This window comes from Callorhinus ursinus, unplaced genomic scaffold, assembly GCF_003265705.2.
Source record: "Callorhinus ursinus isolate GAN/ISIS: 27379988/994484 unplaced genomic scaffold, GSC_fseal_2.0 scaffold15, whole genome shotgun sequence".
NCBI classification, from domain to species: domain Eukaryota; kingdom Metazoa; phylum Chordata; class Mammalia; order Carnivora; family Otariidae; genus Callorhinus; species Callorhinus ursinus.
Genome location: NW_027397077.1, coordinates 14,513,553 through 14,537,580, shown reverse-complemented (window position 1 = coordinate 14,537,580; position 24,028 = coordinate 14,513,553). Strand labels below are relative to the sequence as shown.

Here is a 24,028-nt window from a genome sequence, read left to right as displayed (position 1 = left end):
AAAACTAATGCTGTAATGTATGGTGACTAACATAACATAATAAAATTAAAAAAAAAAAGATTCTAGGGGCAAAAGTGAAGGAGAGGTGGAGGCAGAGAGCAAACAGATGGCAGATGTTGAGGAACCAAACTGAAAGGTCTGTGATCTCCTCAGTCAAGGTACCTGTGCCTAATCGTCCGTCTTACTCATTTTCAGACCCCAGGTGCCAGTTTCCAATTTGATTTCCTTCTCTCCACAGGCTAACGCTGACCCCAAGCCGCTCCTCACCAGGACAAGATGAGAGTATCAGGTAGGGGCCATGTTCCGAGGATTCAAAGTCTCAACGTTGAGGTCTGATACAGGTTTAGGAATCATTTTTTCCATCAGGAATGCAGTCAGTCCCTAGACTCAGAGGTTGTTTGACTGTCTATGCTCTCAAATGTTCAGACCAGACTAATTCCAGGAGGAAACCCATCCAGGGGGAGCCTGGAAGAGGGGGAAAAGGCAACTTGCTGCCCGTAGGCTGAAGGGCTGGAGAAGCTTTGGCATCATGGCCCCACCTGGCTGGGACCACAGGGACTGACGTGGTTCAGAGCACAAGTTTCAGAGTCAGCACACGTTCCTGGGTTCAAATGCTGCCTCGGTCACTTACCAGCCAAGTGACCACCCCCCTGAGCCTGTTTCCTTATCTGCAAAATGGGAATGATCAGTAGTATCTGACAGAGATTTGCCGTGAGGATGAACTGAGATAATGTATGTGAAAGCTGTTTGCCCGCGGCCTCAAACAAAATGGCTGTATAATGTGAACTGATACCCAGGGAGAATTCTGGGTGCCTCCCACCACACTGTCCACCAGAAGATGAGGGACCTCCCCAAAGACCTGAGCCCTGCCCCCACAGGATCCAGGGGGCCTTCTCCCCCACCCCAAGTAGCCAGAGGCCAGCACAAGACCCCAGAGCTGAATTCAGGGCCACGTGGAGGTCAGGGGAGGAGCTAGAGAACGTGGCTTGATGGCATTGGGGCCACCAAAGGCCCTGAGCTGGTAGACGTAGTGGAGACTGCTTCTGGCCCTCATGGGAGAGTGGGGGAAGGGAGTGAGACCGGGAGCTCTGGGAGCTCTGGAGACCAAGAGTCTGTCCTGTGTGTGGGGTTGCTCCCCACTGATGCAGAAGCAGTCAGGCTGTGAGGCCAGGGAAGCCACATCAAGCAAGGCCAGTGTGTGTTCCTATAAATAGCATTGTGTGGTTATTTGTGGCCCCTTTCAGGGGGAGCAGTGAAAAATGTGAGGGACAAGCCCCTGCCCCAAGCCACCATGGAGGCTGCCTACTAGTGACAACTATCACCTCCCTCCCAACAAGCTGTGGGTTCAGAAGCGAGGCTGTTGAACCATGTCCACTCTGTGACTGAGGCACTCCTGCCCAGAGAGGCTGAGCTTCTGCCCGAGGTCACACAGTGGCACTGGCTGCCTGGAGGGCTGGATGCAGCCTTCCCGACTTCTGTGGCGGGGCTCACCCCTCGGGCTGTCTGCAGCAGAACCTGCCTCCTGCTTTGCTGCCACACACTCAGGCCTCACCACAGGGTATTGGATAAAAGTGCAGATTCCCAGGCCTCACCCCTAAGGAGTCTGTCTGTGGATGGCTAAGTGGAGCCCAGAAAGGAACATTTCTAACCTTTTCCCCCAGTGGACCCACTTTGGGAAATGTGGCCACGTAATCTTGCAGCATGATCTCACCATTTGGTCATTGCATGGATTCACACATGGTCTCACCCCGTGGTCTCCTGACCTGGTCCAAGGTGTGGGCCTTGGTCTGGGGCTACAACATGGGGTCTCCTGGTGGGGTCTCATGACATGGTCTCACTGTGGGGATTTGGTAAGGACTCACAAGTAACCTTGCTATGTGGCCTTGTGATGTGGCTTCAGGGCAGTATCTCCTTGCGCTACAGGTGTGCTTCACCTCCTGGCCTTTATCTTTGCCCTGGTCGCCACATGGATCTTTATTAGCAGCTACATCAGCTTCAACATGAAAACTCTCCGTCTGCCCCGCTGGCTAGGTGAGTGGGGCTCACTGCTGGGCACAGGGACTGTGGACCAGGACGGGGCCAAGGATATTCCTCCCTCCATCTGTGGGTGACCCAGGAGCCAGCCAGACATGGCAGGGTGTGCGCTGCCTTCGGGACTCCAGCCTTGGTGGGGGTGGAGGCTTCCAGGAAGCCTGGAGCCCATGAGGAGCAGAGAAGTGTTCCAAGGCCCTGGCTCTAACCTGTGCCTGCATCAAGGGCCGTTTTGGAAATGTGATTCCAAGAAAAAAGAATGACACAGGGAGGAAGAAAAGAAGGAAGGAAGGGGGGAGGAGAAGAAGGGAGTCAAGAGAGAAAAAACTGAGCATTGAGTGGCATCCAACTGCAGCTGCTATCACCTCTTCCTGAAACACTCTTCACACAGATGTCCCTGTAGCCAGCTCTTCTCCAACTTCAGGTCTCTGCTCAAATGTGACCTCCTCAGAGAGGCCTTCCCCAACAACCCCAGCTGCAGTCATGCCCCCTCCCTCTACTTTAGCCCCTACGTTGGCCTATTTCCTTCAGAGCTTCACCATCAGCCATCATTAGGGTGTTTATTTATTTGTCTATTTAATTGTTGTCGATCACTATTCCCTAGAATGTAAGCTTCTTGAAGGCAAGGATTTTCTCTTGTGTACCTCCATTTCTCTAGCACTCAGTGCAGGGCAGATGCTCAGTAAACATTTGATGAATGAAAGAAAAATGAATGGATGGATGATGGATGGGTGGATTGATGGAGGGTGGATGGAAGGTGGATGAATGGATGGATGTATAGGTGGATGAATGGATAGGTCGGTGGATAGATGATGGGAGGATGGATGGATGGATGGGAGGATGGATGGATGGATGATGGATGGATGGGAGGATGGATGGATGGATGATGGGTGGATGGATGGGTGGATGGATGGTGAATGGACAGGTGGGTAGGTAATGGATGGGTAGATGGGTAGATAATGGATGAATGATGGATGGACGGGTAGATGGATGGTTGGGTGATGGATGGATGAGTAGATGATGGATGGGTGAATGAATGATGCATGGGTGGATGATGGATGAGTGATGGATACCAGTTACTTACATGCATAATCTCATATAATCTGCACAAATGGCCCCATGAAGTGATCCATGGTGTGGTTGTGGAGTGGGTTCATACATGACCTCATGGTGTAGTTTTATGTGTAGTCTAAGAAAAGACAGGCTCAGGGAGCTTCAGGGAGATGAAGAAAGTTCCCCAAATTTCCCTTGTAGATGTGAGCAGGAATGGAAACCCAAGCCTCTCAGGTCCAAATCCTTTCAAAGGAAGGAAAGGGAAGGGATATATGTCTCTGCAATTGTCCTCCTTGGGTTTAGAGAACGACCTCCACTGACATAGTCAAACTTAATAACCTCTAGTGGCCCAGGCTAGCTCACAGTTTCACAGCAGTGAGAAGCCAGTCACCCCATAGAGGAGTCTCCGAGACCCCGCACCTCATCCACTTCTTGTCAAGCATGGCTCACATCAGGATGAACTATACAGACGCATGGTGGCCACCCTGTCCCCAGCCCCAGGGCACTGCTCTTACAGAGATGGACTTGGCTGTGCTGACAGCCTGGGAAGAGATGGGCCCCGGTCAGTGTAGGAGGCTCAGAGCAGAAGTGGAGCTCAGGCGCATCCTCTAGAAGAGAGAGCCCCAGCCTGAAGTGAGAGAGAGCACAGTGTTTGAAAGTACACCCCAGAACTCAGCCACCTGAAGTCTGATGAATCAGTACCTCCAGGCAGCAGTCATGGAGTAACTATTCTGTATTAGGTCCCAGGGACCCCAAAATGAGAAACATGTGGCTCATGTTCATGGTCTGAGTCGGGCACACAAACAGACTTAATTACAGGATATACAAAAACAAAAGAGATGATCCAGAGTCTTGAGAAATGCTTACAGTGACAGGACAGGTAACCAATGGGAAAAGTGGCCATGGAAAACCATGAATGTTCAGCCACGGAAAGGGGTAATACTCATTTTCTTCAGAGGTTCCTAGCCTGGCTGCACAGACCCCCCCCCACCTTATTATTTAATGCATTAATATAGAAGCACATATATTACTGTAGCACAAATTTATGTTTTAATATTTTATTATTATATTGATATATAGTTGGTGTCCGTTCTAATCTATTTTATTTTATGCATTTAATAACATGCTCTGTTAGAGTGGGTAGTGCTGTGTGCGCGCACGTGGGCGCAAAGGGGGGTGGCAGCAGTAAGTGAGGGAGGACTCCCTGACAGGGTGGGACTTCTAGAGCTCAATTCAACATCCTCCACGGGAGGAGAACGCTTGGCCCAGTCAATGCCGCTCCCTAGCCTCCAGCAGGGGGCGCCCAAAGCACTTTCTCGCTAACCAGATTGTCCTCTCTTCAGCAGATTTGGACTCCCAGGCGATCCGTGAGTATGACCCCAACCCTGCCTTTGCCTTAGGGTGAGACTTCCCAGGGCTGCTCCTCCTGGCCCTGCAGGCCCCAGAGAAATCCTGGTGTCCAGAATCTGCCCAGCTCTCTCCTCCCATGGCCCCATGGTACCTTCTGCAGCCCCCAAGCCCTGTAGCAGTAGAGGCCTCCTCTCAGCCATTCAGACTGATGGAGATGATTCAACTCTCCCTTCCCCAGCAGCCCCCACCCTGCCCTGCAGGCTGGATTGCCTCCCTAGTCACAGCACCTGGCCCTGCACAGCCACCTCCCCACTCTGACCCCCACTGAGCCTGAGCCCTGAAGATGGGCTCTGTGCTTATTATCATCATGCAGACCCCAGGCTTGGTTCACAGTTCCTGTTCCAGAGTACCAAGGGCCATGTGGGGCATCCAGGCACTCCCAGAGGCATACAGAAGGGGGTGCTGATTGTCTGTTGGGGTAGAAGTACCCAATGTGCCAGGAGAGATGGGCAAAGTGTTCTGGGCTCCAGGAGGGCTACCCCCTTCCAATGGAATGAGGTCACAGAAGGCATCAGGGAGGGACTGGCAAAGGCCTAGAGGCAGGAATGTGTGGGGCTGCAGGGGAGACGGTGGCTGGAGAGTCAGGCACTGGGAAGTGGGAATGCTGATGCCTTCAGTGCTGGATACTGCAGCCGTCTGAGCAGGGCTTCAGCAAAGACCCCAGCTCTCAAAATGTGGAGAAGGTGGAAAGGAGGGACAGTTATGATGATGATAATAGTACAATGATGGAGGGCCTACTATGTGCCAGACACCATATTCAGAGCTTTACAGGCATCTCATGCAATCCTCACCACCACCTTGGATAGGTGCTCGGACTATCCCCATTTTATAGGTGGGCAAACTGAAGCTCAGAGAAGTAGAAATCTCTTGGCCAAGGCAACACAGCGGTACATAGTGGAGCAGGAGTTCACCTCCAGGCTAGCCCAGAGCCTACCCTCTCCACACCTCCCTTCAAGAGGCAACATGCGTCACAGCATCTCAGTGCAAACACTCAGGCATCATCTGCTAGGGGCATGGCAAATCCAGGCACACGTGCTGCCTCCCACCCTGCCCGCTCTCCTGGTCGACACTGCCAGTCGGTCCCAGCCCTTGCCCTCCAGGCCCACAGGTAGCCTCTACAGCTCTATCATTAAGCCTCTAATAGCAGATCCACTGACAGTTCAGAGAAGAGCTATCTGACAGCCCTTATCTAAACCAACTGCCTCGTTCTACAGCTGGCAAACGTAAAGGGAGAGATCCCTGGCGAGTCACGCCGCAGATAACTGAAGAGCAGCCCACATTTCCTGACTGCTCCCCATCCAGTGCTCAGCTTCACGTCCTCAGCAACATCACTAGGGGTTCCCAGAGGGCTTGGGTCTCAGGGTTTGAGGCAGCTGGTGGGGGCAGCCCCCCAGCTCGAACCCAGAGAGCAAATCCCATTTCCCAGTGGCTGAGCCCCCTAGACATCATCCCCTTCATCCAGTAGCTGGACCGTGAAGGCTGGATGGTCAGAAAATCAATTCTGGAAAAGCCTGCTTAAGCCAGCCTGTTGACATCAGGTTTATCAGACTTAGCTGCAGTTGATTAGGCTCTGGGCAAACTCTAGGATGGGGTCCAGGGCCTGGAATGATCCCTCCGGCAGAGGTGAGAACGTCTGGTCTCGAGTAAACTGGCCTCTCCGTGAGGGGGCAGGGGACCAGAGGTTAGGGCCGAAGACTCAGAGGGGAGGAGGACCTCTCTGCAGCCTTATCCTCACCTTCGGGCAGGTGCTGGGCCTCCTGAGAAGGGTCCCCTCCGGGTCCCCACGTCTCCAGCCCTCTCTGTCCTGAGCCACAGGCCTAGACACCCACTCTCCCCTTAACAGCCCGTTGTGGTTGTCTCTGCTCCTGGCCCTCACTCTAGTGACAGTGTCCTGGTTTGAGTTCTGGTTATACCTGAAACTTAGGGGGGAGGGGGGCCGCAGGGCAGGGAGCCTAGGATAGGCATTCCACTCAGGCCTCCCAGGCTACCCACTTGGTGAGGGTACCCTGGCCGGAGCGGCATTCACTCCTAGGAAGGAGCACCTTTACCAAGTCTTGCACCAGTGGATTGTGTCCCCCTGGAAGGGGCTCTTTTCCCTGGTGCACATAAAGGCTCCCTAGAGGCTGGCAAGATCCTCATCACCCTGACCACATTGTTTCTCTCAGCCTGGAGCCCGGCCCTGCCCAATGCTCTATGCGTTCATTCCGTGAATATTTCTTGAGTGCCTACTATGTGCCAGGCACAGGAGTTCCCGGCACGATTTAACAAGATAATAAATGTGAAGTGCTTGCCACGGTGCTTAGCACACAGCAAGCCCTCGGCATCCGCCAGCTTCTGTCAGGAAGCCCGTGGGTTTGCTCCAACCCGGGGCTGCCATAGCCCAGCCCGATACGTGGCCCGGGGCTGGAGGAGAGACGCTGCCCGATCATGGCTTTCCCTTTGCAGGTGAACTTTCTCTAATTCCATGTTTACCCAGTCCTCCCTAATGGTACTTTCCAAACTGTCAGGTAGTGGTAAAACACACACACAACACGCATTAATATAAATTAGAACCTGCCGGGCTGTAAGCGCAGGTGACAGATATCCCAGCTTACAAGGAGTCCACAGAGGGCCAAGCATCGGCAGCTGTGGTTGGGGGTCTTTCATATATCCCCCACCTTTCTCGGGCCTCTGGGTCCGCCCTGTGAGGGCCACGTGGAGAGGACGTGGGTCTTAGTTAGAACCAGGCTCTGCGCCCCAGCTAGAGCTGTAGCGGAAACCCTGAGAAACTCGAGGGTGGTCAGACACACAGCCGGTGTCCTGCGTCTTCGACGGGGATGGCTGGAGGGACCATGCGCAGAAAGGGGCAAATCCTCCCCCCCCCCCCCCCCCCCCCCCCCCCCCCCCCCCCCCCCCCCCCCCCCGCCCGCCAAAGCGCCCTGGCCGCGGGGCCTCCGGGCTGGGGCCGGGGCCCTCCCCCCCCCCCCACCGGCCCCTCGCCTGCTGAGCCTGCTCCCCGGCTGGCCGCTCCCCTGACTCCTCCCGAGCCCCTTCCCCAGCTGCCGCCACCGAGGTTGGTCTGTTCCCTCCACAGCGGTCGTGAGGACCAAGTGTGGTCTCAGCAAGCCCTGCCCGGACAACTTCTTTGCCTTTAAAATCAGCAGCGGAGCCGCTAACGTCGTGGGCCCCACCATGTGCTTCGAAAACCTTGTGTAAGTTTCTTGAGTTTCCCTTCTTTTCATTGGTTCATTCGGAAATTCGGAGGCTGCAAGGGCAGGTCCTGTGACCGGCCCACACCTTCCACTCACGTCCTTTTCCTCTGGGTGGATGAGTCACAAGTAACAATAACCCGAACAGCTTCCCCATCCGCCAGTGCCTGGCTAAATGCTTCCCGGCTTCCTCTCATTCAATCCCCCAACCCTCCCAGAAGTGGGGCTACGATTAGCCCCTTCGCAAAGATGAGGCAATGGAGGCTCAGACAGCATTACCCAGCTGAATGGTGGCAGAGTCAGGATTTTGAACGCAGGTCTGCCTGACAGCCAAGCTCCTGGGCTTCCTATAAAGGGGAATGCCTCTGGGGAGAGTTCAAAATCAAGATCCAGACATCAAAGTTCAGAGGCAGCAGATGCCAGGGCTTCCATCCAGGTGCAAGACAAAGACTATGTACCCATTATCCAAACCAGATGGTAAAGGCCCTGGGGCAGTAAGTTTATCCTACAAAAGGAGCCAGAGACTGATGTTTTATTTATTTATTTTTATTTCTTTATTTAAATTCAGTTTAATTAACATATACTGTATTATTAGTTTCAGAGGTAGAATTTAGTGATTCATCAGTAGCACACAACACCCAGTGCTCATCACATCCTGTGCCCTCAATGCCCATCACCCAATTACCCCATCCCCCCCACCCACCTCCCCTCCAGCAACCCTCAGTTTGTTTCCTATGATTAAGACTCTCTCATGGTTTGCCTCCTCTCTATTTTCATCTTATTTTATTTTTCCTTCCCTTCCCCTATGTTATCTGTTTTGTTTCTTAAATTCCACATGTGAGTAAAATCATATGGTATTTGTATTTGACTGACATTTCACTTAGCATAACACTCTCTAGTTCCATCCACCTCCTTGCACATGGCAAGATTTCATTCTTTTTCATGGCTGAGTAAAACTCCATTGTAGACATATACCACATCTTCTTTATCTATTCATTGTCAACGGATATCTGGGCTCTTTCCATAGTTTGGCTTTTGTGGACATTGCTGCTATAAACATTGGGGTGCAGGTGCCCCTTCAGATCACTATGTTTGTATCCTTTGGATAAATACCTAGTAATGCAATTGTTGGGTCGTAGGGTAGCTCTATTTTTAACTTCTTGAGGAACTTCCATGCTGTTTTCTAGAGTGGCTGCACCAGCTTGCATTCCCATCATCAGTGTGGGAAGGTTCCCCTTTCTCCGCATCCTCTCCAACACCTGTTGTTTCTGGAGTTGTTAATTTTAGCCATTATGACTGGTGTGAGGTGATATCTCATTGTGGTATTGATTTGTATTTCCCTGATGCCGAGCGATGTTGAGCACTTTTTCATGTGTCTTGGCCAGTTGTATGTTGTCTTTGGAGAAATGGCTGTTCATGTCTTCTGCCCATTTCTTGATTGGATTATGTGTTCTTTGGGTGTTGAGTTTGGTAAGTTCTTTATAGATTTTGGAAACCAGCCCTTTACCTGATACGTCATTTGCAAATATCTTCTTCCATCCTGTAGGTTGTCTTCTGGTTTGTCATCTGTTTCCTTTGCTGTGCAAAAGCTTTTTATCTTGATGAAGTCCCAATAGTTCATTTTTGCTTTTGTTTCCCTTGCCTCTGGAGATGTGTCTAGCAAAAAGTTGCTGCAGCTGAGGTCACAGAGGTGGCTGCCTATGTTCTCTAGGATTTTGATGGATTCCTGTCTGACATTTAGGTCTTTAATCCATTTTTAGTTTATTTTTGTGTGTGGTGTAAGGAAATGGTCCAGTTTCATTCTTCTGCAGGTGGCCGTCCAGTTTTCCCAACACCATTTGTTAAAGAGACTGTCTTTTTTCCACTGGATATGCTTTCCTGCTCTGTTGAAGACGAGTTGACCATAGAGTTGAGGGTCCATTTCTGGGTTCTCAATTGTGTTCCAGTGATCTTTGTGTCTGTTCTTGTGCCAGTACCATACTGTCTTGATTACAGCTTTGTAATAGAGCTTGAAGTCTGGAATTGTGATGCCACCAGCTTTGCTTTTCTTTTTCAACATTCCCCTGGCAATTTAGGGTCTTTTCTAGGTTCCATACAGATTTTAGGATTATTTGTTCCACTCTGTGGAAAAAAAACTGATGCTATTTTGATAGGGATTGCATTGAATGTATAGATTGCTGTAGGTAGCATAGACATTTTAACAATATTTGTTCTTCTAGTCCATGAGCATGGAAAGTTTTTCCATTTCTTTCTGTCTTAATTTCTTTCATGAGTGTTCTATAGTTTCCAGAGTACAGATCCTTTGCCTCTTTGATTAGGTTTATTCCTAGCTATCTTATGGTTTTGGTGCAATTGTAAATGGGATCAATTCCTTAATTTCTTTCTTCTGTCTCATTTTTAGTGTATAGAAATGCAACTGATTTCTGTACATTGATTTTATATCTTGCCACTTTGCTGAATTCCTGTATTAGTTCTGGTGATTTTGGGGTGGAGTCTTTTGGGTTTTCCACATAGAGTATCGTGTCATCTGCAAAGAGTGAGAGTTTGGCTACTTCTTTGCCGATTTGGATGCCTTTGATTTCTTATTGTTGTCTGATTGCTGAGGCTAGGACTTCTAGTACTCTGTTGAACAACAGTGGTGATAGTGGACATCCCTGTCCTGTTCCTGAATTTAGGGTAAAAGCTCTGTTTTTCCCCCCACGGAGAATGATATTCGCTGTGGGCTTTTCATACATGGCTTTTATGATATTGAGGTATGTTCCCTCTGTCCCTACACTGTGAAGAGTTTAAATCAAGAAAGGATGCTGTACTTTGTCAAATGCTTTTTCTGCATCTATTGAGAGGATCATATGGATCTTGTTTTTTCTTTTATTCATGTGGTGTATCACATTGACTTATGGGTGTTGAACCACCCTTGCAGCCCAGGGATAAATCCCACTTGGTCATGGTAAATAATCCTTTTAATGTTTTATTGTTGGGTCCTGTTGGCTAGTATCGTGGTGAGAATTTTTGCATCCATGTTCATCAGGGATATTGGTCTATAATTCTTTTTGGTGGGGTCTTCGGTTTTGGGATCAAGGTAATGCTGGCCTCATAAAATGAGTTTGGAAATTTTCCTTCCATTTCTATTTTTTGAAACAGCTTCAGAAGAACAGGTATTAATTCTTCTTTAAATGTTTGGTAGAATTCTCGTGGGAAGCCATCCGGCCCTGGACTCTTGTTGGTTGGGAGACTTTGGATTACTGCTTCAATTTCCTTGCTGGTTATGGGTCTGTTCAGGTTTTCTAGTTCTTCCTGTTTCAGTTTTGGTAGTTTATAAGTGTCCAGGAATGCATCCATTTCTTCCAGATTGCCTAATTTGTTGGCATATAGTTGCTCATAGTATGTTCTTAACCATTTTTTGTATTTGGTGTTGGTTGTGCTCTCTACTCCTTCATTCATGATTTTATTTGCTTGGGTCCTTTCTCCTTTTTGATAAGTCTGGCTAGGGGTTTATGGATCTTATTAATTCTTTCAAAGAACCATCTCCTAATTTTGTTGATCTGTTCCACTATTCTTTTGGTTTCTATTTCATTGATTTCTGCACTAATCTTTTAATTTTATTATGTTAATGTTAGTCACCAAACATTACATCATTAGTTTTTGATGTAGTGTTCCATGATGCATTGTGTTCCATTCAATACGTGCCCTCCTTAATCCGCTCTAATCTCTTTTAATTCTCTTCTGCTGCTGGGTTTAGGGTTTATTTTCTATTCTTTCTCTAGCTCTTTTAGGTGTAAGGTTAGGCTGTGTACTTGAGACTTCTCTTGTTTCTTGAGAAAAGCCTGTGTTGCCATATACTTCCTTCTTAGGACCACCTTTGCTGCATCACAAAAGTTTACAACAGTTGTGTTTTCATTTTCATTTCTTTCCATGAATTTTTTAAATTCTTTAATTTCCTAGTTCACCCATTCATTCTTTAGTAGGATGCTCTTTTAACCTCCATGTATTTCTGTTCCTTCCAAATTTCCTCTTGTGATTGAGTTCAAGTTTTAAAGCATTGTGGTCTGAAAATATGCAGGGAATAATCCTAGTCTTTTGGTACTGGTTGAGACCTAATTTATGACTCAGTATGTGATCTATTCTGGAGAACGTTCCATGTGCACTTGAGAAGAATGTATATTGTTGCTTTAGGATGGAATGCTCTGAATGTATCTGTGAAGTCAATCTGGTCCAGTGTGTCATTCAAAGCCCTTGTGTCCTTGTTGATCTTCTGCTTAGACAATCTGTCCATTGCTGTGAGTGGAGTGTTAAAGTCCCCTACTATTAGTATATTATTGGTGTGTTTCTTTAATTTTGTTATTAATTGGTTTATATAATTGGCTGCTCCCATGTTAGGGGCATAAATATTTACAACTGTTAGATCTTCTTGTTGGATAGACCTTTAATTATGATATGGTGTCCTTCCTCATCTCTTATTACTGTCTTTGCTTTAAAATCTAATTTGTCTGATATAAGGATTGCCAACCCAGCTTTCTTTTGAGGTCCATTAGCATGATCAGTGGTTCTCCACCCCCTCACTTTCAACCTGGAGGTGTCTTTGGATCTAAAATGAGTCTCTGGTAGACAGCATATCAATGGGTCTTGCTTTTTTATCCAATCTGATAGCCTGTGTCTTTTGATTGGAGCATTTAGCCCATTTACATTCAGAGTAGCTATTGAAAGATATGAATTTAGTGCCATAGTATTACGACCTGTAAAGTCACTGTTTCTGTATATTGTCTCTGTTCCTTTCTGATCTATGTTACTTTGGGGCCCTCTCTTTGCTTAAAGGATCCCTTTTAATATTTCCTGTAGGGCTGGTTTAGTGATCACAGATTTAGTATCTTTTTGTCCTGAAAGCTCTTTATCTCTCCTTCTAGTCTGAATGACAGCCTTGCTGGATAAGGTATTCTTGGCTGCATATTTTTCTCATTTAGCACCCTGAATAAATCATGCCAGTCCTCTCTGGCCTGCCAGGTCTCTGTGGACAGGTCTGCGGCCAGCCTTATTGTCTACCCTTGTAGGATAATGACCTCTTGTCCCAAGCTGCTTTTAGGATTTTCTCTTGAAACAGGTGTTTTAATAGGGATTCTGGGGCGCCTGGGTGGCTCAGTCAGTTAGACGTCTGCCTTCAGCTCAGGTCATGATCCCAGGGTCCTGGGATCAGGCCCCACATCGGGCTACCTGCTCTGCAGGGAGTCTGCTTCTCCCTCTGTGCCTCCTCCCACTCATTCTTTCTCTCTCTCTCAAATAAATAAATGAAATCTTTTTAAAAAAAAAAGTAGGGATTTTGAACCTAACTCCAACTCACTTGAGCAAAAGAAGGAACTTAGTGATTCCCATATACAAAATGCACAGATAGCAGGCTTCAGGACCAGCTGGATCCAGGCATTTAAACCATGTCATCAGGGGTCCCTCTCACACCATCTTTAGCTCTGTTCTCTTTTGTTAGATTCAGTTGTCTCAACATGAAAATGGATTGCTTCCTGTGAAGGAGGGAGGCCACTAGCTGGCTGACATATCGGCTGAAGCTGGCACCCCACTGGAAAGAGAACTTTCCCATCCAAATTATCCCTATAAAAGTCCCAAGACTGAGTTTCATTGGCTGGCCTGGGTCACATGACCATACCTGGCTCAGTCACCGTGAGCAGGGACACAGGATGCTCTATTTGTCCGGGCCTGGAAGACCGAGGTCAGTCCTGAGAACTACCTAGTCTGAGAGTAGAGAAGGACAGTTTTCCCAAGAAACACCAGAAGACCGGGCTGTGGATGCTAGGCAGGCAGCAACACAGCCGGGCCCCACACAGCAATCCCGGCCTCTGCAGGATGGCAGCAACGCTCTGGGTTCTGCCTTCTTCCCAGCAGCTGGGCCTCACTGCTTGGGGGTCCCACCTCCAACACCTCAGAGCCCCCAGCAGGGACCTTCCCTCTTTTCCAAGCAGACTGTTCTCGTCCAAACATGCCATGAGCATACCTCAGAGAATCCAGCCCACCACTCATTTCCAAGAGAAAACAGATGGCCCAAATTATTCTGTGTTTCCTAATGCTTCTGCATAGCGCCATGTGGGCCCCCTCAGAGTTCCAGAGTCACAAAAGCAGAGTGTTCGCTCCACACTTGGGACCAACTGTTGTATTTTGTTTTTCTTCTTCTTCTTCAGGATCATGAGTCCTGTGAAAAACAACGTGGGCAGAGGCCTGAACATTGCCCTGGTGAATGGTGAGCTGCTGATCCACCCCCCAGATAGCCCCCACCACGCTCTTAGAACTGCAGGCAGGGGGTAGGGGGAGGTAGTTAACATTCATTCAGCCAACACTGACTTATCTCCTACTACATGCCTGGGGCCATCCTCTAGTGCATGGGAGGGAAAGCTTGTGGGGACAAAGGATCCAAAAGACCTGGTGCTGCTTTCCAGAGTCTTGACCAGGCCTCTGCTGTGTACAGCTATCCCAGGAGGATATGCTTCTCCTGTGAAGCATGACCCCATCCTCAAGGCCATGCAGCCTAAACCAACACACGAAACCATGGGGGGGGGCAACCACCAACAATGTGAGGTGATGAGGTGATTGCACACTTTCATTCTCTCATTCAACAAATACCGACAGCAGCTACCCTGTGGTGCCCATGAAGTTGACTTCCAATCCAATGGGGTGAGCATCTGTGAAGGAGAAGGAAGCACAGCCCCGAGAACTCGGACACAGAGCTGGGGATGGGGGTCATCAGGAGAGGCTTCCGGAGAGAGGTGTTGGTCAGCTGAGGCCTGAAGGATAATCGGAGTTGGCCAGAAAAGTAGGGGAGGCTCCTTTGAGGCTGGGGCAACACTGTGCAGGGAGCAGAGAAGGAAGGAGTGGGGAGAGGGATTGGGGACCACACAGGGTCTTTGTGGATGCACCAGAGAAGGAGGGATGACAGGTACAGCAGGGAAGGGGGGCAGGCAGGATGGCAGGGTGAGGGGCTAAGCGTCCTGCTAAGAAGTATGGGCTTGAAGCTAAGGACAATAGGGAGCCTCAAAAAGGCTATGAGCAGGGTGTGAGGGCCTAGCCCTGCATTACAGAAACTTCCTTCCAGCTTGGAGTAGGGAGGCTGGAGGCAGGGAGATGTTGAGGGGAGGCCCACAGCCTCACTACGCTGCATCTCTTGCAGGGAGCAACTGCAGGCCAAGCCTGAAACAGGGACACATTTCAGGAGGGGGTGGGTTTACAGGGACAGAGTCAGGACCAGGTGTTCTGCCCTGGCCAAGACCCTCCTCTCTGCCTTCGGGGAGGCATGGATGAGATGGAGAGCAAAGGCCAATTCCCTGAATCTAAGAGCCACTTCCTGGGACAAAAGTCAGGGCAAGTGGACAAAGGGCACAGCAGACAGGAAGGAAAAGGCCAAGCGTGTGTATGCGGCATGACCATGTGAACACACTTAGGAAGTGACAGGGATTGGACTGGCTGCTCCTAGGGGAGCCATCTCCCTTCTGCCAAGAAATCCTGCTGAGTCAGGGGACAGGTCAAAGCCTGGGGCAAAAATGGAGCCTTACCCAGAACAGGAGGTCAGAAGGCAGCCCTGGTCAACTTCCGGGAAGCCCGAGAAAGGTGGGGCCTGGGAGGGGCGGGAGGCTGAGCAGGGCATGCCGCCTCCAAAGTCTTGAGAAGGAGAGCGAGGCCTGATTCACTCCATTGGCAGGTCCTTCCTCCCAGGAGGGCACAGCAGCTGTTCTACCTAATCCCCGCTCACCCCCCATCCCCGAACCCTCCCCACTGCGCAGGAGCTTGCCCTGGCCACAGCCCATCTGGCTGAAACCTGCTGGTTCTCTCCTCCCTGAAATGGGCCACTGCAGAAGAAGACCTCTTTGAATAGTCTCCCGGGAGACAGGCTTAGACTAGGGCCGCCTCCTCTTCCCCTCATAAAGCGCAAAGACAAAAACAAGCATCAGTAACACCAAGAGCTAACGTTTATTGAGCCTTTGCTGTGTGCTAGCTATTTCATTCAACCTCCTCCGCATGCCAGAGTGGAGTTGTGCACAGTCTCCCCATGTTCCAGGTAAGAAAGTGGAGGCTCGGAGAGGTTAGGCCTCGTGCCCAAGGTTACCCAGCCGATAGAATCATCTAGATTTGAACCTGGATCTGACTGACTCCAGGTTGTAATCACTCAGCTGAACTAATTTCCCTAGACTAAGAACCTCTCGAAGCATCTACTGCATGCTAGCTGTGGAGAAGTCCAAGGAATCATTCTCCGGGCCTCGGGGTCTCATCTGTATATTAAGCCAGCAAGGATTGCTAAAGATTGGTGGTTTTCAGTCTTTTAGGGGGCAGAGATTCCTTTAAGAAACTGTTCAAACTATACCTCCTCCCCCTAATTCCAGAAAAATACACAAATGAACATGATCAGTTTCATGTGTGCATAGACCCCCACCCTTCCCCCACCCCTTTCCAAGGAGCCTACACTGGTGTCTGAGAATCCAGGAAGGGCTGCAGTGTAAACCCCCCCACACCCACCCAGCAGGAGAGCCTCCACTATCTAGACCCCTGTCCCTACCCTCTTCGGGGATCCACAAACTGGCTTGGGGGGGAGGGACCCGGGGAGAAACTATAGAGCTGCCATCCCCTCTGCAACACCCCCATCTAGTGGTAGAGAGTGAGAACTGCGACTTCCCCCAGATACCTGGTTCCCTGTAGTACTTGGACCCTTTGCAAAATACACAAACACGATTCAGATGACTGGACTCAGAGCTTTGAGTACATTCAGCCCACTGCAAATCCCTTTGCCTTCAAGAATTGGAGGATTCAGATGTCCTATTTAGGAAGGAATAATGATAATGATTGCAGTTATTTTTATTACTGTTTTCCAGCTAAAATTTGTCTTGTATGTTTACTACCTAGTTTAAATACATCTCCCTTAGTTCCCATAGCCCATTGTTCAGATGCAACAATTGAGGTCAAAATACTAAGCGGTGTGTTAGGAAGTGGCAAGGCAGAACACAGACCCAGATTGGTTCGATACCGTTCAATTCCAGAGATCCTTCACCATTTTGTCCTTGTACCTCTCGGATCAGCCCAGAAGTTACTGGGCCCCTACTCAGTCCTGCATGCTTTCTATAGGAGCTGACTTGACTCCATTATTATTCCATTTTTAGATCTTAGACTAAAGAGTAGCCATTTTCTGCAAAACAATAGGCAGGATGACCTGTTTCAGGAAATCACAGTTTTGCTCTCTCATGTGCAGGAACCACAGGAATAGTGCTGACGCAGAAATGTTTCGACATGTACTCTGGAGGTAGGCATCTCTGTTGGCACTGAGGGCACAGGGTGGGCTGAGCTCCTATGGCAAGAGAGCCGTCAGGGTGCTGGGATGCTCAGCTCTCGTCTCCAGAGAAGACCAGAAAGAAGCATGGTAGGGGTGGAGGACCATCCTGCTGTCTTTGAAGCTCCTTTCTGCTGTCTTATTTAGTTGGACTCTCCTGGGTGCAGATCCTGAGACCAGGAGTCAGGTGCAACAGTTTATTTGGGAAGAGGTGATCTCAGGAAATGCCAGCAGGAAGCGAGACGGAGAGGGAGACAGCCAGAACAGTGTGTTACCAGGCTGAATGCTGCAGGCAATTGGAACTCGGGAGCCGGTGTCAAGTACATGCCTCAGATCTCAGAGGGGCAAGGGAGCTGGGGCACTCCCACCCCTAGTTCCTTGGCACTTCCCACCTGCCTGGCTTGCCCCAGGGCACAGAGGAGGATCTGGAGGTCAGAGAGGACCTTAAGGCAAAGAAACACTGGTGCTGGCTTTTGGAGGCCAAGCAGTTGCACACTCTCAAGTGCTAAGGACAAGGACACATGGCCCACTTAGCTCTGCTAGGTAAAAGGTATTTTATTTTAAGGCCACAGGGGTCTCTCTTGGGCCCAAGGACAGGACAGGCCTCCCAAGGCCCGGAAGGGATCGCTCTGAGGCTCCAAGCTCTCTGCGTCTTTCTGCAGATGTCTTTTCTTCCCTCTCTGTACGCTCTGGGCATGTGACCACCCCACTGTCCTCCCCGCTCTTAGCACAGCCTGGGGACAGGACCCTGCCCTACCTGAGCTGGACATTCCCACCAGCAGCTTCTTCAGCTCCAGGCTGCCTGGCCAAGCCGTGCTGGGGGCGGGAGTCTCACCCAACAATCCTGACATCTTCTAAAACACGGTGGAATCCGTCCCAAACTCAGTATGCCACCCACTGCCTAGCTGGCAACCTGCCTCCCTCCCTCTGACCCGGAAGCCTCACCCAGGAGTGAAGAAGCGGCAGGGCAGCCCTTGCAGGCAGCAGACATCTGGGTCCTGCAAGGACGGGTTTCCATCGAGATGGATGAACTGAGCTCAGCCCCCTTCTCAGAGTTCAGCTCAGCTCCAGTTTCCCTCCCCTGTGCCAGTGATCTCAAGGCCGGCTCTGGGCTCGGGCATCCCTACCTTCCTGTGCCCACCTAAACACATGAGCCCCAGAGGGGACAAAGGCAGCAAGACAGGGAGAAGCCCTCTTGGCTTTGCAAACAAAGGAGGGGGAGCTGAAAGGCAGGCAGTGGGAATCGGGTGCCCAGCAGTCACAGCTGGGAACGTTGGGAAGGTGATGTGCAGCACCAGGCTTGAAGACAGCAGCTGGTACCCTGTCCTGGGCCCAGGGCTTAAGAGGGTCCCCTGGGTTCCCTGATAGCCATCCTCCAGCGAGTCCCACCTCACAGGTAGGGTCTGCAGGGCCCAATAATGTGCCAACCAGCAGCCTGCATCAGGGCCCACGCAGACCGAGGGCTGGCCAGGGCTTGGCAGTGGCTGGGGTGGTCGGGGGAGGACGGAGCTTGGACAGGCAGGCACGCGAGGGCCCTCCTGGTGCAGGACAGAGCTGGAGACGGGTGAGGAGATGGTGGGGCAGGCTGTGGGCCGAGGGCCAGAGGCCATCGTGTGTCCTCTGTCCAGGACCATGCACGTGTTCGGGGTGGCCCGGGGCCAGGTTTATGGAAAAGGTCCAGTCTCTGGAATCAAAGACTTCAGGCTGAGGCAGGTGTCATCTTGTGAACTTCAGTTTTGTCATCTGTAAAATAGCGGTAAACCACAGTGTCCGCTTCAGGAGACGGATCTAGGGGATTGGGTAGGAACTGGCACCAATCAGTGGGAGGCGCCCAGGGTGCATTCAGCCTTTTCCCTTCCCTCCTCCCTCCCTCCATCCACATGACTCATGAAGCAAGGAGGTCATTGTCAGAATAAAAAGGGTTAAAATTTTTATTTTTATTTAAATTCAACTAACATATAGTGTATTGTTAGTTTCAAAGGTAGAGTTCAGTGATTCATCAGTCTTCTAGAACACCCAGTGCTCATTACATCACCCAGTTACCCCATCCACCTACCCCACCCCACCCCCCGCCCAGCAACCCTCAGTTTGTTTCCTGGAGTTAAGCCTCTCTTATGGTATGTCTCCCTCTCTCATTTCATCTTGTTTTATTTTTTCTTCCCTTCTCTGTTTCTTAAATTCCATATGAGTGAGATCATATGATAATTTTCTTTCTCTGATTCACTTATTTTGTTTAGCATAATACCCTCTAGTTCTATCCACATCATTGCAAATGCAAGATTTCATTTTTTTTTTGATGGCTGAGTAGTATTCCCTTGTATGTATATATACCATATCTTTATTTATTCATCTGTTGATGGATATCTAGGCTCTTTCCATAGTTTGGCTATTGTGGACATCGCTGCTATAAATATTGGGGTGCATGTGCCCCTTCAGGTCACTACATTTGTATCTTTGTGGTAAATACCTAGTAGTGCAATTGTTGGGTCCTAGGGTAGCTCCATTTTCAACTTTTTGAGGAACCTCCTTACTGTTTTCCAGAGTGACTGCATCAGCTTGCATTCCCACCAACAGTGTAGGAGGTTCCCCTTTCTCTGCATCCTCGCCAACACCAGTTGCTGGAGTTGTTAATTTTAGCCATTCTGACTGGTGTGAGGTGGTATCTCATTGTGGTATTGATTTGTATTTCCCTGATGCCGAGCGATGTGGAGCATTTTTTCATGTATTTGTTGGCCATTTGGATGTCTTCTTTGGAGAAATGGCTGTTCATGTCTTCTGCCCATTTCTTGATTGGATTATTTGTTCTTTGGGTGTCAGGTTTAAGTTCTTTAAAGATTTTGGATACTAGCCCTTTATCTGATATGTCATTTGCAAATATCTTGTCCCATTTTGTAGGTTGTCAAAAAGGGTAAAAAATAATTTAAACTAAATTTTGTATTGCTCTATTATGAACATGGATGTAACGATGGCTGATGGGGACCCAGAAACAGAAGCATTTGAGGACAAGTTGCCCCTTCCCACAAGAGATAAAAGAAGGCAATGACTTCTTAAAGTGAGAGGATAATTAATAGAAGGCACACTTCATTTTTTTCCAAACATTACTGTCCATCCCAGACAAGAACAGATCTTGATATCTGGAGCTAACGGCTCCAACTGATTTTCAGAGTTCCTCCTTTTATCTCAGGAGTTCAAGGGCCGTTTCCCTAACAGAGCCTCTGTGGTCACTGACTGTAGGCCTCTGTGTTACTGAGCTGGTTGGCAGCTGGCCTTGCTTTCAGGATTTGATTCTTCCCCTAGGTCCAAGGGATCACTGGGGAATACTAAGAACTGGCTTATCTTCATGGGTGTGGGCCTGTGGGCAGGGCAGCCATACAGCCCTGCACCGAGAGCAAACTCAGGTTTGGTCTGATGCTCTGCCTTCACCTGTCTTGAAATTCTTAATTTTTTAACAAAAGGCTCCACATTTTCATTTTTCACTGGGCTCTGAAAATTATGTCACTGATCCTGCTAATAATTACAATTCCATTATAGTGCACTTTCTGTATGCCCAGAGTCATCGTCACATTTGCTGTTTACAAAAATGCTATGGGCAGGGCTATGAATCATCCTCGTGGGACAGATGTGGCCCCCTACTTATCCCACTAGGCCAATCTTGCCCCTACTTCCTCAACCATTCAAGAGCCCCCTGCACAAGTTACACCATATTCAGAGTACCATCTGAATTATTAGTATTTTCCTTTGAATAAACTCACTTTTTTTTAACCTAAATAAATCTATCTTAAAAGGAAATTATATCACTGCCCTAAGTTATCAGTTTTTATGCAGGAAAGGTGACCATAAAAATAAGCACAATGGAAACAAACCCATGTCCTTGAAGCGAGCTGGGTGCTGATGCCTCCACCAGGCGCTGTACCTAGGCCTGCTCTCTGGTAAGTGCAGAGATTTCACAAGTGCAAGGAGGTGTTAAAGATGCAAAGGGAGGTTTGCTCCTTGGCATAAGCTGGAGAACTGTAGGACACTGATGTTCTCGCTCAGTGACCTGCGTTTCCTGTGGTGCGGTGGATCTCCTCTAAAGTCAGCACAGACAGGTTCTTAACCAGCGTAGAAGGAGGTGGCAGGGGGTGTGCAAAGAGCCGAGAGTTCCTGAGAGATGACTGTGCTCCATTCCTCAGGTACAGGTCCTCAAGGGCCCTTAGAACAATGTCTCACTCCTGGCTGCACATCAGAATCTCCTGTGGAACTTTTAAATTCCAGTGTCCACCCCTGACCACCTGCATGAGGCCACCTTTGCTCCATGCACTTTTCTCTCCCCTGGAGAGGGCTGCAGGGAGCTTCACCCAAGGTGTCGCCTCCTGCTGGCCCCTGAGCTTCAGGTGGACCTCCGTGTCAGCCTGCCCCTGGCCACTCCTGGATCTTCAGGGCAGTAGCACAGAATGAGAATGACCAGTGGTCATTTCCCATAAATGACCCTGGAGAGGGCTGCCCGGAGCTTCACCCAAGGTGTCGCCTCCTGCTGACCCCTGAGCTTCAGGTGGACCTCCGTGTCAGCCTGCCCCCGGCCACTCCTGGATCTTCAGGGCAGTAGCACAGAATGAGAATGACCAGTGGTCATTTCCCATAAATGACCAGCACCCCGCTTTTCTTCCTCCCCCAGATGTTAAGCTCCTGGTAAAATTCCTTAAAGACATCCCAGAGGGCACTCTGGTGCTAATGGCCTCCTATGATGACCCAGGAACCAAGTAAGTGGGAACGTCCACCTGCCCGGCCATGGGTTGAAGGGAACCAAATTCTTCCAAGTCCTAAGTGCCTTTTCTCTGCTCTCCCGCTGGCTCTGTCTTCTGGCAGCTTCTCCTGGGGAAATAACCAGACCAGTGCATGACGACATGTTCATGGAGGCTCACCACAGCCTCAGTTACAACATTGGAAAGCTGGACACACTGTCCCTGTCCAGTGAAGACCAACTAGTTACAGAAAATATGACACATGTTGATATGTGACATAATATGTACATAGAAGAGGATCTACATCAAAAATGATATAGAAAATAATTTAAGGATATGGAAGAATGCTCACCCCTTAGTATTAAGTGAAAACAAAACGTTATAAAAGCATTGGTATGATCCCCCAGTGCGTGGGGAACAAAGATATTAAGGAAATACATTAAAATGTTACAGTGATAATGTCAAGACTGTAATTTTTAGTTCCTCTGTGATCTATATTTTCCAAATAAACATGTATATTTGTAAACAGAAGCAAACCCGTACTAGTGGCCACTCGGCCCTATTCCTTCTGAGCACAACCCTGCACGGCATAGCTGCTGCACCCGACGGACAGTGGGGCAGAGGGTAGGCCAAGTGCTTGAGAACCTTGCCCCTCTCCACCACCCCCCTCCACCTCACTGTCCTCTCTGGTCCTCTGCAGAATGAATGATGAGACCAGGAAGCTCCTCTCCAGCTTGGGCAGTTCCTATGCAAACCAGCTGGGCTTCAGAGATAGCTGGGTCTTCTTAGGGGCCAAAGACCTCAAGGATAAAAGCCCTTTTGAGCAGGTGAGTTCCTGGCGGCCTCCCCATCCTCGTGAGGCAGGTGGGGGTAAGGTGCCAGGGATGGATGGTCAAGGACTAGGGTGGCTTGGGCGGGACAGTGTGGGGACCTCAGAGGTCAGGGTGGCCCAACCGGCTAATCCCCCAGCGGGAAGTAGCCTTGACCATTTTGCAAGGATCTGGGTCATATATAAATGGATAAGTACCAGAAAGGAGAAGGAAGAGAAGAAGGCGGAGGGAAGTGAGGAATGGGAAAAAGAGAAAGGAACACAGAGATGAAGGCTGCATGATGGGTAGAGCAGGGGGCGGGATGTCTGGCTTCTAGTCCCAAAGGAAACCTAAGCCAAGCCTCTATCTCCACTCCCCTGCCCTGGGCCTCAGGCTCCCCACCAGAGGGGAGAGGTTTAGACCTCTGCCCTGTGGAGAGGATAAATTTGCATCAAGAGGAGGACACAGGGGACGCCTGGGGGGCACCTGGCGTCTGCCTTCGGTTCAGGTCATGACCCCAGGGTCTGGGATCGAGTCCCACGTGGGGTCAAGAGCAGATAGATACGTAAGAAACACTAGCATTCAGCAAGCACTCGCTCTGTGCAGGCTCGGCTGAGCAAGTTACCTGCAGCGCCGCCTTTAATTCCCGCAATGAAGTAGGTACAATTCTGCTCCCACCCCACAGTCGAGGATCTGGAGCCGAGGAGAGGTTTTATTTTTTTTTTTTTTAAGATTTTATTTATTTATTTGACAGAAACACAGCAAGAGAGGGAACACAAGCAGGGGGAGTGGGAGAGGGAGAAGGAGCCTTCCCTCAGAGCAGGGAGCCCGATGCGGGGGGCTCGATCCCAGGACCCTGGGGTCATGACCTGAGCCCAAGGCAGATACTTAACGACTGAGCCACCCAGGCGCCCCCCAAGGAGAGGTTTTAGCCAGCTTGTTTGGATCTGATGCAGATGTAGCTCTCATCCAGGTGTGGCGGCCTCCACACAGATTCCCGTCCTGATGCTTTTAGCACAGCCTCCCTGACTGAGCACAGGGAGGAGGCCCAGGTGGTAATCAGACCCAAGGCACAGCAGCCTGCAGGGGAGGGGCTGTGGGAGGCAGGGGAGCAACCACCTCTAGACACTAGACTCCAGGTGCGGGGACCACAATGGGCTGCAAGGGTTTTTGCCTTGTCTGGAAAATGCTGGCCTGGTTGGTATGTGTGAGTTTCTAAGAGAATGAATTCAGGTTGTTAGAAATTACTTTTTTGAAATGGTGGTACAAAGTAGCTTGTGCTGGAGGAGACAAGGAGGGAGCCCTCTATAGCCTCCTGGTGAAGAACAACGGCGGCAGAGTGGGGCTCCAGAGCATACCTGTGCAAGGGGGGGATGGGCAGACCCATCACCCAGAATGAACTGGAGACCATCATTGAGCGGAACCATTAGGTCCTTTGTTCCCACGCATGCGGTTCTGGGTTTTAGAGTCATAGCATCTAGAATAACTTTTATCCCTGAGGGTGGGCCA

At 49.8% G+C, this 24,028-nt stretch overlaps 1 protein-coding gene across 7 annotated transcripts in view; it reads left to right on the top strand.

Moving 5' to 3' along the window:
- Positions 1-24,028, top strand: part of FAM3D (FAM3 metabolism regulating signaling molecule D) — a 46,130-nt gene that overhangs the window by 13,881 nt on the left and 8,221 nt on the right. For 3 of the 7 annotated variants that reach the window (XR_012380911.1, XM_073901454.1, XM_073901453.1), the window contains exons 2-9: positions 239-289; positions 1,924-2,031; positions 4,428-4,451; positions 7,568-7,685; positions 13,862-13,920; positions 16,912-16,962; positions 21,644-21,728; positions 22,411-22,537. Coding sequence is in view for 6 of the 7 variants with exons in the window: in XM_073901454.1 (XP_073757555.1) it covers positions 277-289; positions 1,924-2,031; positions 4,428-4,451; positions 7,568-7,685; positions 13,862-13,920; positions 16,912-16,962; positions 21,644-21,728; positions 22,411-22,537 (585 nt within the window). In the remaining variant the exon portion in view is untranslated. The remainder of the gene's footprint in view (positions 1-238; positions 290-1,923; positions 2,032-4,427; positions 4,452-7,567; positions 7,686-13,861; positions 13,921-16,911; positions 16,963-21,643; positions 21,729-22,410; positions 22,538-24,028) is intronic. The other 4 variants (XM_073901458.1, XM_073901457.1, XM_073901455.1 and 1 more) reach the window with 3 other exon arrangements.